We start from the raw sequence: 14468 nt of genomic DNA, 5'->3' as shown, positions 1-14468 counted from the left end.
CCATACAAAACCCATAGTTACTCTCCATGCCATTGATTAAAGACTACAAAACAAAAATAAAGATTTCAGAAAAAGGACTTTTCCATAAAAAATGTCACTTTTTAGAAATGTCACTGGACATAGAACACTGGTAATAGAACAATTATTTCATGTCCAAAAAACAGGAGAGATTCAGTTACTCAAGACCTAACGGGAAGATAATTTTTAACCTATAAAGTCACTCTTTTCTCTTAATAATTATACATTATGTCCATACAGGACACAGAAACAAACACAGCCCTTTCTTCTGGATCGACCTGTACACATCCTGGCCACAAGTTTCACCTGTGTTTGGTGCTTGCATGCACCTGAATGAACACAGCCACACAGGAAAGAAGGAACGCAGGGTGCAAGAGCCCTTATGGTAGAAGTATGCAGCAATCCTTTCTAAACTAGAGGTTTGCAGCAGAAGTACAGATAACAAAGAAGGGGGCCATAGCTCAGGCAGACATGCTATTTCATTCTTGGTTGCAGAATGAGTTGAATCAGTTCTGGAGATAACAACTACTGTGAGGCTAAGCATAGGAACCACAAAAACATAAGACTTATGTCCCAGGGGGAGATTTAGTCACTGAGATTTTTAAAAAGCGAGTTCCATCAACAAGTCGCTCATCTTTTCCTAACAAGCGATTGCTAGATATTTCAACAACGGAACGATTCTATTTCCCACAAATCCAGGTGTCATATTCCCCCGCACACAATTAGAAATTACATTCTGCGCAATGGGGAAATTGCAGAAACTGCTCAGTGGGTTCTACTTTCAGCAATTCCAATAGTTTTGAATGACAATGCTTTCTTTGTAAAATCGCTCGAAAAAGGGTCTCATAGCAATTCGGAACTATAAGCGATTTGAAGTAGTATCATCGGTTTAGGTACTGACGATTTATATTCTAGAGACAAAACAAGTGACTTGTCGCTGGAACCTGCTTTTTAGGCTAATGTCCCACGTAGAGATTAGTTGCTGCGGTTTTTAAAGAGCAAGTTCCAGCGACAAGTAGCTCATTTTGTCTCTAAGTAATCCAAATGTCTATTCCAAAATAGCACATCACTATTAAACTGTGTGTAAAAACTGGAATAGCATTAAGAAAAAGCATGTAATAATGTTAAGAAGGGTATATCTTAACAGTAGAAAAATGCATAAAACCTGGCGAAACAGGACTTCCCTGTACTATGCATCTATTCAAAGGTTTCCTGTACTGAAGGTGTGGCGCCTTCACCTCATCTACATTACTATAAGTAAAACTTAGAATTTCAATGGAAAGCAGTTTCTTTAGCTATGCAGGCTCCACAGTTTCAGAACAGATCATTTTCTCCTGGGTGTGGAGAACAAATAAAATTTTGCATACTAGTGATGCTGGTGCCTGCAGGCGACATTCCAATTGATTTGATAATTGCACTGCCAAATAGCTGCTGTGAGGCCACTGTTAGCACTTTGGGAATAAAGACAATACCAATAATACATGAAAACTTTGGGTGTCTCCTGATAGAGGCTGATAAATATAAACTTACATGTCATAAAACATGGAATGTTTTATGGAAGTTCAATGGAACATTAGTGTGACCTAAAAAAAAATGATCATGCTAAATGGTAAACCCCAAAAGCACTGAATAATTATGCCCTTAGAAGTTATAAAATCCCTGCAATACCTTTCATTAAATAATTTAAAGTAGTCCGAACTGATTGCTTTTGTATGAAAAACTTTGCTGCAATCCTAATATTTTATTTTTTTTTACATAGTATTCATCTTGTATGTAATTATGCAGCATATGTATACAGGTCAAGGGAGAAAAAACTGATTTTACTACATTTCCAGACATTATTTCTTTGTCCCTGGATATAAAACAGTTTTTTTTACAATTTACTGAATGCTTAGAATATTTACAGTTTTTTTAACCAGCAATGCTAGTTAGTAAAAACTGAAGCTTGTGAAAAATGATGCCTATTGTGATTAAGGTAACATAGTTAATCTGGGTTGGTGCTGGGTGCTGCACCTCCCAGTTTCCACATCAGATCCAAGTCTAATATTATCAAGATTTCAGGGCTGCCATTTTAACCATAAACACTTCACAAAGGAAAAAGATCCCTTGGATAATTCAGATTATTGTTGCCTTAGGGCTCTGGCACACGGGGAGATTAGTCGCCCGTGACAAAACTCCCTGTTCACGGGCGACTAATCTCCCCCAAATCGCTGGTGGGATGGCACACGTGGCGGTGTGATTTCAGTGAAATCGCGCAAGTTGCCTCGAGAGGAAACTTGCGATGCCATACATCTGAGCTGCAGGGATTGTGCAATGTTGCTTTTTGAAAAGTCTCCCTTTAAGGGCTTTATACACACATACAAGTACTGTATTTTAAATTGTATTGCCATGCAGTGGGTTTTTTGTAAATCTCATCTCACAGAAAAAAAAAACCCAAAGGACACAATAAAATTGCAGATAAAATTGGACATACACAATTTTATCTGTTAACACTTTTTTACTCTCCTCCGTATATTATACCAGAGTTAGTATCATGCCATGCAGGAAAATGATTGTCTTTAAAAAGCCTAGGTTAATGATTGTCTGCAGTTAAATGGTGGCATCAAAAACCCAAAACTCATGTCTGGACTGAGATTCAAAATAGGCTCTCATATTTCAGGTTCATTCTTCATATTAAGGTCTCAAAAATGGCAGGATGGGACATTAGCATTCTTAACATGGAGCTAGTTTATTTGTTTAGGCATTTGTAAGACACTCAGGTTACCAATTAGAATACAGAGGAATTGGGTTTTTTAAAAAAAAACAAAAAAACAGAACTGGATCATGACGGTCTCTGAAAATCCACCAGCGAGTCAAATTCTAAATATATATGTATATAGAACATATCTACAATTATTTAGTCCTAATGCATCCAGTCAGTTTTTTTTTCTTCCTTCTTTCTTGCGATTAAAATAGAATATTGAATGCGGCCGGCATCTTCAGAGATCTAGTGCTGCAGCATCCATAGTTGTAAGGCTGTATTTTCTTATCACTTAAAACACTTTATTGATCATAGTTACAGCTATTCGTACTTACATTGTTCGCGTTTAGTATATTATTGTATCCATGCGTTTCAAACTGCTGTAGACTTTATGTTTGTTATTGATTAGACAGTAACTGCGCCAATGCTAAGCCTCCTGTAGCAGAAGCCGGTATAACAACACAAGCCATACAATATAACAACAAAGGAATCCTGATCCCGCCACGTGAACATTTTAGCAACTATTTTTTGGCTTCTTTTAATTCGAATTGGCCAATAAAAACCAACAGGTGCGGGAAAAGCCCGGCGTTTTATTGGAACTTCACTTCGCCCTTCCCCAAAGCCACGCCCACTCCATCCCTTTAAATTCCAGCCGGTAGCGCAGCAATTCCTCGCAGTCTCTGCCTGCTCTGCTGTATTTGTTCGTGGGGGTTGACTGGTGTTCGCTGCCAAGATGGGAAAGGAAAAGATTCACATTAACATCGTTGTGATCGGGCATGTGGACTCTGGCAAGTCAACCACAACCGGGCATCTCATCTACAAATGCGGGGGCATTGACAAAAGGACCATCGAAAAGTTTGAGAAGGAAGCTGCAGAGGTGAGTATGGGATGGAAATGGGGCATGGCTTACTGGCCTGCTTTTAGTAGCCTATACCGGGGATACTATCAGGTGGCTCTTATTAGAGTAATGATTATCTGTATCCTTAAATACTAAACATCGGCAAATACCCCCGAGTCTTTAATGGCCCCAAAATCAAATGTCTTGCGCTTGTTACACTAAAAAGACCAGCTTCACATACATTTTTCTGATTTAATTTTATCATTCATATGCTTGTTAATGTTTACACCATGCTAAAGATCCATATTATAAATCCCCCTCCCCCCCCCCAAAGTTTATATCATGTTAAGTGACCTATTAAAGAATCATATGTATATGTGTGTGTGTGTGTGTGTGTGTATATATATATATATATATATTATTGCCCTTTTACATCCTTTCCCTTGAGCCACCATTTAGTGATGGGCTGTGTGCTCCCTCAGATCACATGACCAGAAATAATGCAGCTCTAACTGTAACAGGAGGTAGTGTGGGAGCAAGAGATGGTACTCTGCCCACTTATTGGCTGATGTAGCCTAGCATGTATGTATGCCTTGGTTTGTTTGTGTCCACTGTGAATCCTATGATCCCAGGAGGTGGCCCTTAATTCTTAAAATGGCCATTTTCTATTTAGGAGTACCCTATAGCACATACTACTAAAGAAGTGTAATATTTATGAAAATGGTTTATTTAGATAAAACAGGGTTTTGCATATAAACTTATGCAATATTTTTAGAGACCTACATTGTTTGGGGGTATAGCTTCCCTTTTAATTTGGAAAAGTTATGCACAATTCCTATATGGAGTAATGTCTTGTATAATAGGGCATGTGCTGCAGCAACTGTAACTTCTAATGTTTTGCTTAGTCCATGTAGGAATCTAACTTGACCTAGAATATGCATGGAATTTGGTACAGTGTATCTAGATTGATGCATCCCCTGCCCCTCTAAGGGCAGGGGATAGCTTTTCTTCTGCAAAAGTGTAGACAACCTCAAGTGTTAACTGTTAACTTAACACCCTTACAATTTGCAACTATTAGAGCTTTGAATAGTTAGGTCCATGCTTTTCCCTAAGGGTAACACTTTGGGGGTGATTAAAAGAATCGTGCTAGCCAGATTTCCTGCAGGTCTGTTGGACAACAAGCTTAGGACAAATGCCATTCAAAGTGAGTGACTTTTAGCCTTTGGTGCACTGTTTTGCCTCTGCGTGTGGATAAGGCGTTCTTTATAAAGACACTGCTTAAATGTCCTACAGTTGTTCTAAAGTTAATTTTCACGGCTAGAATAGATCACAAGCTAAGGCACAATGCATTTCCAGTATGAACCTTGTTTGTTTTTTTGGTTTTTTTTTAGATGGGTAAAGGCTCCTTTAAATATGCTTGGGTCTTGGATAAGCTGAAAGCCGAGAGAGAACGTGGCATAACCATTGATATTTCCTTGTGGAAGTTCGAGACTGGAAAATTCTATATCACAATTATTGATGCTCCTGGGCACAGAGACTTCATCAAAAACATGATCACTGGCACTTCTCAGGTACAGAAACTTCAGGGTTCAGTGTGAGTTGTGTGTGAGTGGTTTGCCACTTTTTGGTCTCTGTAATATATTTTCTCAATTTTCCCCCAGGCTGACTGTGCAGTGCTCATTGTTGCTGGTGGTGTTGGAGAATTTGAGGCTGGTATCTCTAAAAATGGACAGACTCGAGAGCATGCCCTCTTAGCTTTCACTCTAGGTGTCAAGCAGCTTATAATTGGAGTAAACAAGATGGACTCCACTGAGCCCCCTTTCAGCCAAAAAAGATTTGAGGAAATTACTAAAGAAGTCAGTGCCTACATTAAGAAGATTGGCTACAACCCAGCGACTGTTCCATTTGTGCCGATATCTGGATGGCATGGAGACAACATGCTGGAGGCTAGCACCAATGTAAGATATTCTCTTGACCACTTGCATCTGGGTTCCCAGGCATTTATACCAGTTCGAGTTTTGATCAGATTGGTGTTTGTTTTTTTTTTTTTTGTTTTTTTTTTTTTGTTTTTCCCCTGAGGATAAGTGATCTACAAGGGTAGAGTGCGCCTTAAAAACACTCAAAAATCTAGTATCTAAGTACAGGCAAGGTACTGGTTATCCAGAATGCTTGGGACCTGGGGCTTTCTGGATAAGGTATCTTTCTGTAATTTGGATCTCCATAAGTCTGCTAAACTACAATATTGAATAGGCTTGTTTTGCTGCCAATAAGGATTAATTATACCTTAGTTGGGATCAAGTACAAGGTACTGTCTTATTACAGAGAAAAAGTAAATCATGTTATAAAAATGAGAATTATTTTCTTATAATGGAGTATATGGGAGATGGCCTTTCTGTAATTCTGAACTTTCTGGATAATAGGTTTCCAGATAAGGGATCCCATACCTGTAGTACTAGGTCACAATTGGTCTGCATATTTTTGTTAAAGCTCTCTGGTTGCTAGGGTCCATTTACTCTAGTAACCACAGTATCATAGATGAAATAGCTCGTCTAAAAATGACTACATAGAAGTGCACTTGCTGCTTAGATCAGTGAAACTAAAGGTGGCCACACGGCATGATTACTCATCTTGGCAAGGTTGCCAGACAAATAAATTAATTCATTTCCCCCCCCCCCCCCATATGCCCTTGGGTGGGTGATTGTACTAATTCTAATTGTTAGTCCATAGGAATACCCAATAAACGTGATACAAAGTTGTTGTGAGGACCATCAATGAGCTGATGTGATCTTCAGCCAGGAAAATCAAGCCTGCCTGATCAATATTGCCCAATTTTTGGCTAGATTGGTTCCCCCACACTAACTTAATGCACAAGACCATTACATGGCAATACTTAGGTGGACATTCAGGGAGCACAAATTGTGGGGCAGATATCTATAGATCATCCTGTTATATTGTGTACCAAAAGATTATAACTAAAATGACTTGAAACCTACATTGTGTTCTTAAACTCAAATGTTCATATACTATTTCTTTCACACAAGATGCCCTGGTTTAAAGGCTGGAAGATTGAAAGGAAAGAAGGAAATGCCAGTGGTGTGACACTGCTAGAAGCACTTGATTGCATTATTCCTCCTCAGCGACCCACTGACAAGCCTCTAAGGCTCCCTCTGCAGGATGTGTACAAGATTGGTGGTAAGTAGAGTGAGATGGCACTGCCTGAAAGGTCCTGGCTGCCACGGGGGCTGTATTACTAGTGCAAAGAGCACAATAGCCCTCTCTGCGCTAGAGCCAAAATTCTGTTTTAAAGATTTTAAAAAGCCTTTTGCTGCCCTTGGTGACATCTAGCGCTGGCAAGTGTCTCTCCATGGCAGCAGCGCCCCTGGATAGAGATGCAGGTTTTGTAGAACTGTGTTCATGGGTTTTTTTTCTTGCAGGAATTGGCACTGTGCCTGTTGGCAGAGTGGAGACTGGTGTCTTGAAGCCTGGCATGGTTGTGACTTTTGCACCTAGTAATGTTACTACAGAAGTTAAGTCTGTGGAAATGCATCATGAGGCCTTGCAAGAGGCATTGCCTGGAGACAATGTGGGCTTTAATGTAAAGAATATATCTGTGAAGGACATCAGGAGAGGCAATGTGGCTGGTGATAGCAAAAATGATCCACCTATGCAAGCTGGAACCTTTACAGCACAGGTTGGTATTACTACTATTCATACAACTCCCAAATAATTGTTCCATGTAGTGTCCTATAAATCTTAGTATAGCAAGCTCTTTATGTTCTGAAAGGGCCCCTTATCTAGAGAACATTAAATGCAATAAATTAACTTGCTTTTATTTAAGCCTGCTTGCAAACAAGTATATACATGTTCACTAGTGTCCTGTCAGGAGTGACTTCCTGCATCAGCTATCAATAGCTAGCATTTTGTTTGCACAGATGTCTACAATTTAGCAACTTGTATCTAACTTGTGTTCCTGTTAATAGGTAATTATACTCAATCACCCAGGACAGATTAGTGCTGGCTATGCTCCAGTCCTGGACTGCCATACAGCTCATATTGCCTGTAAGTTTGCTGAGCTGAAGCAAAAGATAGACAGAAGAAGTGGCAAGAAGCTGGAGGATGACCCAAAATTCTTGAAATCTGGAGATGCAGCTATAGTGGAAATGATTCCTGGGAAGCCCATGTGTGTAGAAACCTTCTCAGACTACCCACCCCTTGGTAAGTGATGCTACTATTCTTGCTGCTATAATGGCATACTAGCAAGCTAGTTAACTAACTAACCAACCTTTCTTTGTGCAGGCCGATTTGCAGTGCGTGACATGAGGCAGACGGTAGCTGTTGGCGTAATCAAAGGTGTGGATAAAAAGGCAGCAAGCTCTGGAAAAGTGACTAAGTCTGCTGTAAAAGCTGGCAAGAAATGATCTGTGTAACCCTGTACAGTGTAATCTTGGTGTCCTGTAAAAATGAATAAATGTTTAATGATGCCTTTGAGTGACTGTCTTACTCCCTTTTCTCCCACCTAAAGCAAACTTTTTGCCTTTCATGGCTGTTTCCCTAATACCAATAGCCTGGATTTTAGTCTTGAGGATACTGTGCATGGGTTAGTTTGTGTTTTGTAGAGTAGTCTGCATGGCAACTTTAGAACAGTGCAGGTTTTCCAATGGCCACTTAACTGTCCCAACTGCAGGACAATCTGAACAGCACTGCTTTTATTCTTTTAAAATGCCTTTATTGCATACTTAGGGCATTGCAGCATGTAATGCCCTAAGTATGCAATAAAGGCATTTTAAAAGAATAAAAGCAGTGCTGTTCAGATTGGTACACGAACTAAGCCACTTCAGAACAAAGAGCTGCACAGGTATTAAGTCTTCAGCTCTTTGGATTTTGGTGGTTGCACATCAGCAGTAGTATAAGCTAGGAAAACTAAGTGACATGCTGGTGTGAATCAATTTTACCATCAAATAAGCTGCTATAGGGCTGAGTAAGTCCTGATGTGAATTGCTTTCAGCTGCCACACACTAGTTTGAATTACTAAATTAGCCTTGTAGACACTTCTAGTCAATATAGACAATATATTGAGTCTGCCCCTAGGCTAAGGTAACAAAGCAGCAGAGATCATGTGCAGTAGATCAACAGAAGAGAAGATGGGGTGCTCTGGGTTGGAGGTGCATACCTTTAATGGAGTGTTGTTGCTTTGGGCAGGTACAGATCCCAAAAACATTGTAGCATATCTATTTTACTAATTTGAACTTTTGGTTCCTGGTTTTAATCTCATATCTGCATGTTTAATCATGACAGGTGCCTTTTGTCAGTGTTAAACATAATTTGAATAAACAGTAGATAAGCTGAACTGCTAAAAGAACTTGGTGATCATGCTGCTGTCATAAAAGCAAAGGGCACTTAGTGAAATGACATCCAGGGAATTGACAAAATTTGAAACACTATGTGCACTACCCTTTCTGGTAAGACATAGCCTAGCAGCCTTTATTCGAAAACTTAACAGAGAAACTATAAAGCACTCCCCACGTATACCAAGGTGTGGGAACGAGACTTAAATATAACATTAATGGAAGAAGATTGGAAACAAATCTTTAAAACTATAGCTAAATGCTCAGTGAGCAGTAGATTCCAGGAGTCCTCCTATAAATTAATATCCAGGTGGTATAGAACCCAGTCAGGCTAAAATGGGATTAATGCCAAATGATTTATGCTGGTGATGCAATCAATCTCCAGGAACCTTAGAACACTTATGGTTAACATGTACAAAACCTTATTCTGGAAACAAGTAAAGGACATGTGCAAAGAAATTACAGGTAGCCAGATAGACCTAAACACTCCAGCAATACTTCTCTTTCACCAATATGAACCTGCAGCCTGGACTAAAAAGAAACTACTTATGGCGGCAGAATCCACAATTCCAGTACACTGGTGGACCAGTAACATTCCTACAAAGGACCAATGGTTCAAAGTAATCAACAAACTATGCCTAATGGAAGAACAAATAGCATCAATCAGACAAATACTACAACTATCTGGCAGCTTGGCTACCATGGAGAGAATATATTGACAAACAACCACCAAAGAATAGGTAAAATAAAGAAAAGTGGCTACAAATACACATACAAAGCAAATATTAAGGGAATAACTAAGACAGCACAAGAAGATCAAATAAAGAGAACACACCTACCGGATCTATAAATTATAGTTATGTATACAAATTTAAAGTTTTACTTAAAATGATACAAGAATATAAGGTTTAATGGTATCAATAGAAAATATATGTACATGATTAACTAATGTGTAAATTGTATCTTTCTATGAAGACAATACCCAAATAAAAAACTCTGAATAGAAAAAAAAAATAACTATATAAAAGTTATGAGTAAAAATGGCTTCTATTGGGGGGGGAGGGGAAAGCAAAAGGTATGTCTCACCCCCCCCCACTTCCCAAGAAGACTTGCAAGAATGTCAGGTTGACGCATTGATATTTTCCCCCAAAACCCTACTAGCCCTGCCCACCTGTCCACTTCCTGGTGCCACCTCCCAGGCAGTGCAGGGGGCCAGTGGCACTTGGTACACTGCACTTGATAGGAACCAATCAGCAGCTAGGCTGACCTGATAGGGAACTGAAGCCTATTTTTGCTTGTGTGACTGCAGGACTGTGATTGGCTACCTACTGTGCTTGTGGCAGGAACCAATAGGACATGCTTACCCCTCACTTGAAACAGGGGCCAGGGTGGATCTATAGGGAGATCCAATAAGGTGGTCTTTTTTTTTTTTTAAAGAATTTTTAGCACAAAGTAAAACCAGCACCATATATTTTGTTTTTTATTTATGCTACATGTCTCCTTTTAAAGGTGTCATTTTGTTCAAGCATTGCTCTGGAAGAAACGTAAATGGAATTTCAAATAACACAGGAACACCTAATGGCTTCAATGAAAACATGGTTTTGAGTTCTTTCCTTCAAAGGAGTTGTTTACCTTAAAATTAACTTAGTATGATGTAAAGGGTGATATTCTGAGACAATTTTGCAGTTGGTCTTAATTCTTTATTTTGTGGATTTTTAATTGTTTAGCTTTGTGTGAAGTAGCTCTCCAATTTGGAATTTCAGCAGCTATCTGGTTGCTATGGTCCAAAATACTCTAACAAGCAGGCAGTGGTGTGAATTGGAGACTTGATGAGGAATAGGAGTAGCCTGAATAGAAAGATAATTATTAAAATAATAAAATTGTAGCTTCACAGAACAATAGTTTTCTGGGCGCTAGGTCAGTAACCCCCATTTGAAAGTTGGAAAGAATCAGAAGAAAGCGGCAAATAACTTAAAAACTACAGCAAAAAAATGAAGACCAATTGAAAAGTTAGAGATTCTTATTGTTATGGTGTACTTTTTGAATTACACTGTTTACATTACAAATAATTCACTCTACCACTTAAAATGTTGTTCTTGAACCAACAAATATATTTTTTTAGCTGTAATATTGGTATTTAGGCAGCCATCTTAATGCACTATGCCTGATTCTAAGCTATAAGAAGGAACCAGCACTATGCAATAGACCTGCTTTCAGATAAGCTATTGCTTCTCCTACTCAGTCTGCTGCCAGTACAACCCAAGTTGAATAATATCAAAACAGGTTGTCTTCTTGGGTGCTTTTCTCATGATTACCACTCGGTGGGGCAAGTGAGCTTGTTTAGCAATGCAAACACTTTCTAAATTACAATGCCAAAATCTTCTCCAGCCTTCATGAAACACGTTTTTTGGAAGAGTCTGGGATGTTGCCTCTTATATTCAATGTATTTGGGGTTAAAGTTTTCACTGCTCAATGTATTTAATGTATTTGTGGTACCACTACCCAATGTCCCTCACTTTATTCAATGTATTTTGAGTGCCAGTACTTCTGCCCCTCACTGTATAATGTATTTAGGAACTGTTATTGTTCATATATTGTTCATTCACTCAATGTAACATTATTTACAATTGCAAACTGTGTTTATATACCCATTACTGTACTACGCTAATGGCACATGGGGCAGATTTTCCACAGTGTATTTTAGCTGGCAGATAGAAGGCCTGAAGCAACCCTAATTTATTGGGAGGCAGTATAGGCAATTTTGCCTGTTTAACAACTCGCTAAAATTTAGGACAGTACCAGCAATGCTATTAGTTAATGGAGGCACTACCCGTTCAGGCAGTCAAATCCTTTGGCAGAGGTCTCAAGGAGCTGCTATCTTGTTATCTCCAGTTCTGCTGATTGGTTGCTGGGGGAAAAAGGAGGGGTGATAAGACTCCAACTTGCAGCTCAGCAGTAAAGAGAGACAGAAGTTTATTAGAGAACAAGGCACATGGTCGTTGCACCCTGGGTAAGTAAGGAAATAGCTAACATCAAATTTCAAAGTTAAATTTAAAAAAAAAAAAATATCTGTTTGCTCTTCTAAAAACCAGACTTTGGTGCAGAATAGTTCTGGAGCAGCACTATTGATTGATGCGTTTTGGAAAAAAACAAACAAACAAACACGTTTTCCTGTGACAGTATACCATTAAGAATGGCAATTAATGTAACCCTTTTACTGCCAGCCATTTTGGTCAAAGCGGAACTTGTATTGCCAGACAGTTTTTGAACATTTTGCACTGTTTCACTTTAGGGGCCTTTCCTCGGGGGGACTTTTAGTTCAGAACAACCTAATCTTTCAAAATATGGTAGAATTTTTGTGTAATTCCAATTCTGTAACAAGATATAGGCTTCTAAATGTCTAAAAATGCAAAAAAAATAATCAAATTTTCCATAATATAATCACACATACTAGAAACAGAAATTATTTTATGCACGAATATACAACTGATTTGGAAAGTCCCATGTCTCCTGAACGTGCCAATACCAAATATATATAGTTTTATGGAGATTTCTCACTTGTATAGGTCAAAAACTCCCAGCAGTACACTACCAAATTTCCAAAGCACTGCTCCAGAAAGCTGCATACTTTAGATTTCAAGGCCAAAAATTCCACTAACAGAAGGTTTATCCCAGAAAATTGTAAATTTTTGGAAAGAACAGATTCTGGGGAATACAGAATAGGCACAACTGTCTGTCTACTCCAAACTATCAAGTCGCAATGCTTTCCTAAAGTTATTGGTTTTTATCAAAATTTGTGATTTTTTTTTTAAAAAATCGCTTCAAAGCTTCCAGTCTATAGTATCTTATCTCCAACAGGTCATAAAGTAACCAAATAAAAAACCCTAAATATGAATGCCAGGGGTCCACTGAACAGTTTGATGCCCAATATGTATAGGTTTACTTAAGTATGTGGCATGTAGGGGCCCCAATGTGAACAAACCCCCATATGTACTGTCATTTCTGTCATTTCAGCTCCTGCAAAATCAACACATCAAAATCATTCAAATCATTTACATCATTATATGTGGGATAAAGCTACAAAAAAGTATGCTCATCCCAGAAAGTCATATATTTTTGGAAAGTACACATTCCCCCGAATCTAAAATGGGTACCCATGTCTTTCTACTCCAAAGTACCAAGCCGCACAGCTTTTCTAAAGTTAGCAATTTTGATGACATTGCCAAAAATCCCCTCAAAGCTTCCACTTTGCAGCATCTTATCTCCCACATAGTGTTAGGTACCAAGATAAAACACCCTAAATATGAACGTCAGGGGTCCACTGAACAGTTTGATGCCCAATATGTATAGGTTTACCCAAGTATGTGGCATGTAGGGGCCCCAATGGGAACATACCCCCATATGATCTATCATTTCAGCTCCTGCAAAATCAACACATTTACAGATAATGCTACAAAAAAAGTACGCTCACCCCAGAAAGCCATATATTTTTGGAAAGTACACATCCCCCCCGAATCTATAATGGGTAAACATTTCTTTTTGCTCCAAAAGCCTTCCTAAGTTTGCAGATTTATATGACATTTAGAAAATCGCATAAAAATGTTGCAATTTGCCGCATTTTTCTCTCACAATTTCTTGATAAAGATCAGATAAAGGCAAATCACCCCAAATAGGAACACCAGAGGCCTACTGAACAGTTTGATGCCCAATATGCATAGATATACCAAAGTCTGTGGTATGTACTGACCCCAAAATGAAAATAGCGCATAAGGATTTCTCGCCTGCCAAGTCAGCTTTTGCACACAGAGCCCCCTGTCAGTGTATTATGTGCAGTAACCCCCCCTAACTATACAGAGACCCCCAGAAAACCATATATTTTTGGAAAGTACACATTCTGATGAATTCAAAATAGGTAAAGTTATTTTTGTACACCAAAGTTACACCTGGCAAAGCTACGCTAAAAACAGATTAGGAACACTTATACAGGGATAAAATGCGATAAAACCACAAAAATTGTGCAAATCAGTGAAACAACAAAATAAGTCACATGACAGTGTAATTAGTGGTCAGAATATCTGATCCAATAGTCACGCTGTCAAAATAAACAGTTTTTAGGTAAACGAAACTAAAAACAAAGTGGTAAAATGAAAAAAAAAAAAGTGTTTGTGTATACATGTGTGTACATGTGTAAAAGTTGTGTGACAGTGTGTATATGAGTGTAAATAAGTGTAAATAAGTGTATAAAAGTGTGAAAAATGAAAAAAAAAACTGCTAAAATGTGTGCTGTAAGTGTGTATAAATGTATGTAAGTGTGTATAAATGTATGTAAGTGTGTGTGTAAGTGTGTAAATGCAAAAAACAAACAAATTCCTTACCTGTCCTGTCGCCTCCTCCTCCAGTGGGCCGGCGCTAGGGGGGGAAGCAGGAAGCAGCAGACGCGATGCGATCGCGTCTGCTGCTTCCTGGAGGGTCCTGCGACAGATCGCTTCACAGGACCCTGATGACAGCCCCCCTGGCACGTTGCCAT

At 38.8% G+C, this 14468-nt stretch overlaps 1 protein-coding gene across 1 annotated transcript; it reads left to right on the top strand.

The window, feature by feature from the left end:
• Positions 1–3362: 3362 nt before the first annotated feature.
• On the top strand, positions 3363–8084 carry eef1a1o (eukaryotic translation elongation factor 1 alpha 1, oocyte form). Its single transcript, NM_203970.3, has 7 exons — positions 3363–3635; positions 4988–5167; positions 5258–5554; positions 6638–6788; positions 7031–7287; positions 7577–7811; positions 7893–8084. The coding sequence occupies exons 1-7, from the start codon at positions 3492–3494 to the stop codon at positions 8012–8014; spliced, it is 1386 nt and encodes a 461-aa protein (NP_989301.1). The 5' UTR covers positions 3363–3491; the 3' UTR covers positions 8015–8084.
• The last annotated feature ends 6384 nt before the right edge of the window (positions 8085–14468 follow it).

This window comes from Xenopus tropicalis, chromosome 2, assembly GCF_000004195.4.
Source record: "Xenopus tropicalis strain Nigerian chromosome 2, UCB_Xtro_10.0, whole genome shotgun sequence".
Lineage (NCBI taxonomy): Eukaryota > Metazoa > Chordata > Amphibia > Anura > Pipidae > Xenopus > Xenopus tropicalis.
This window is presented reverse-complemented; position numbering and strand designations above follow the sequence as displayed.

Coding starts and splice junctions, on each gene's coding strand:
- eef1a1o (NM_203970.3), top strand. CDS start 3,492: ATGGGAAAGGAAAAGATTCACATTAACATCGTTGTGATCGGGCATGTG. Junction 5,555..6,637: donor TGCTGGAGGCTAGCACCAAT/GTAAGATATTCT, acceptor CTTTCACACAAG/ATGCCCTGGTTTAAAGGCTG. Junction 7,288..7,576: donor CTGGAACCTTTACAGCACAG/GTTGGTATTACT, acceptor TCCTGTTAATAG/GTAATTATACTCAATCACCC.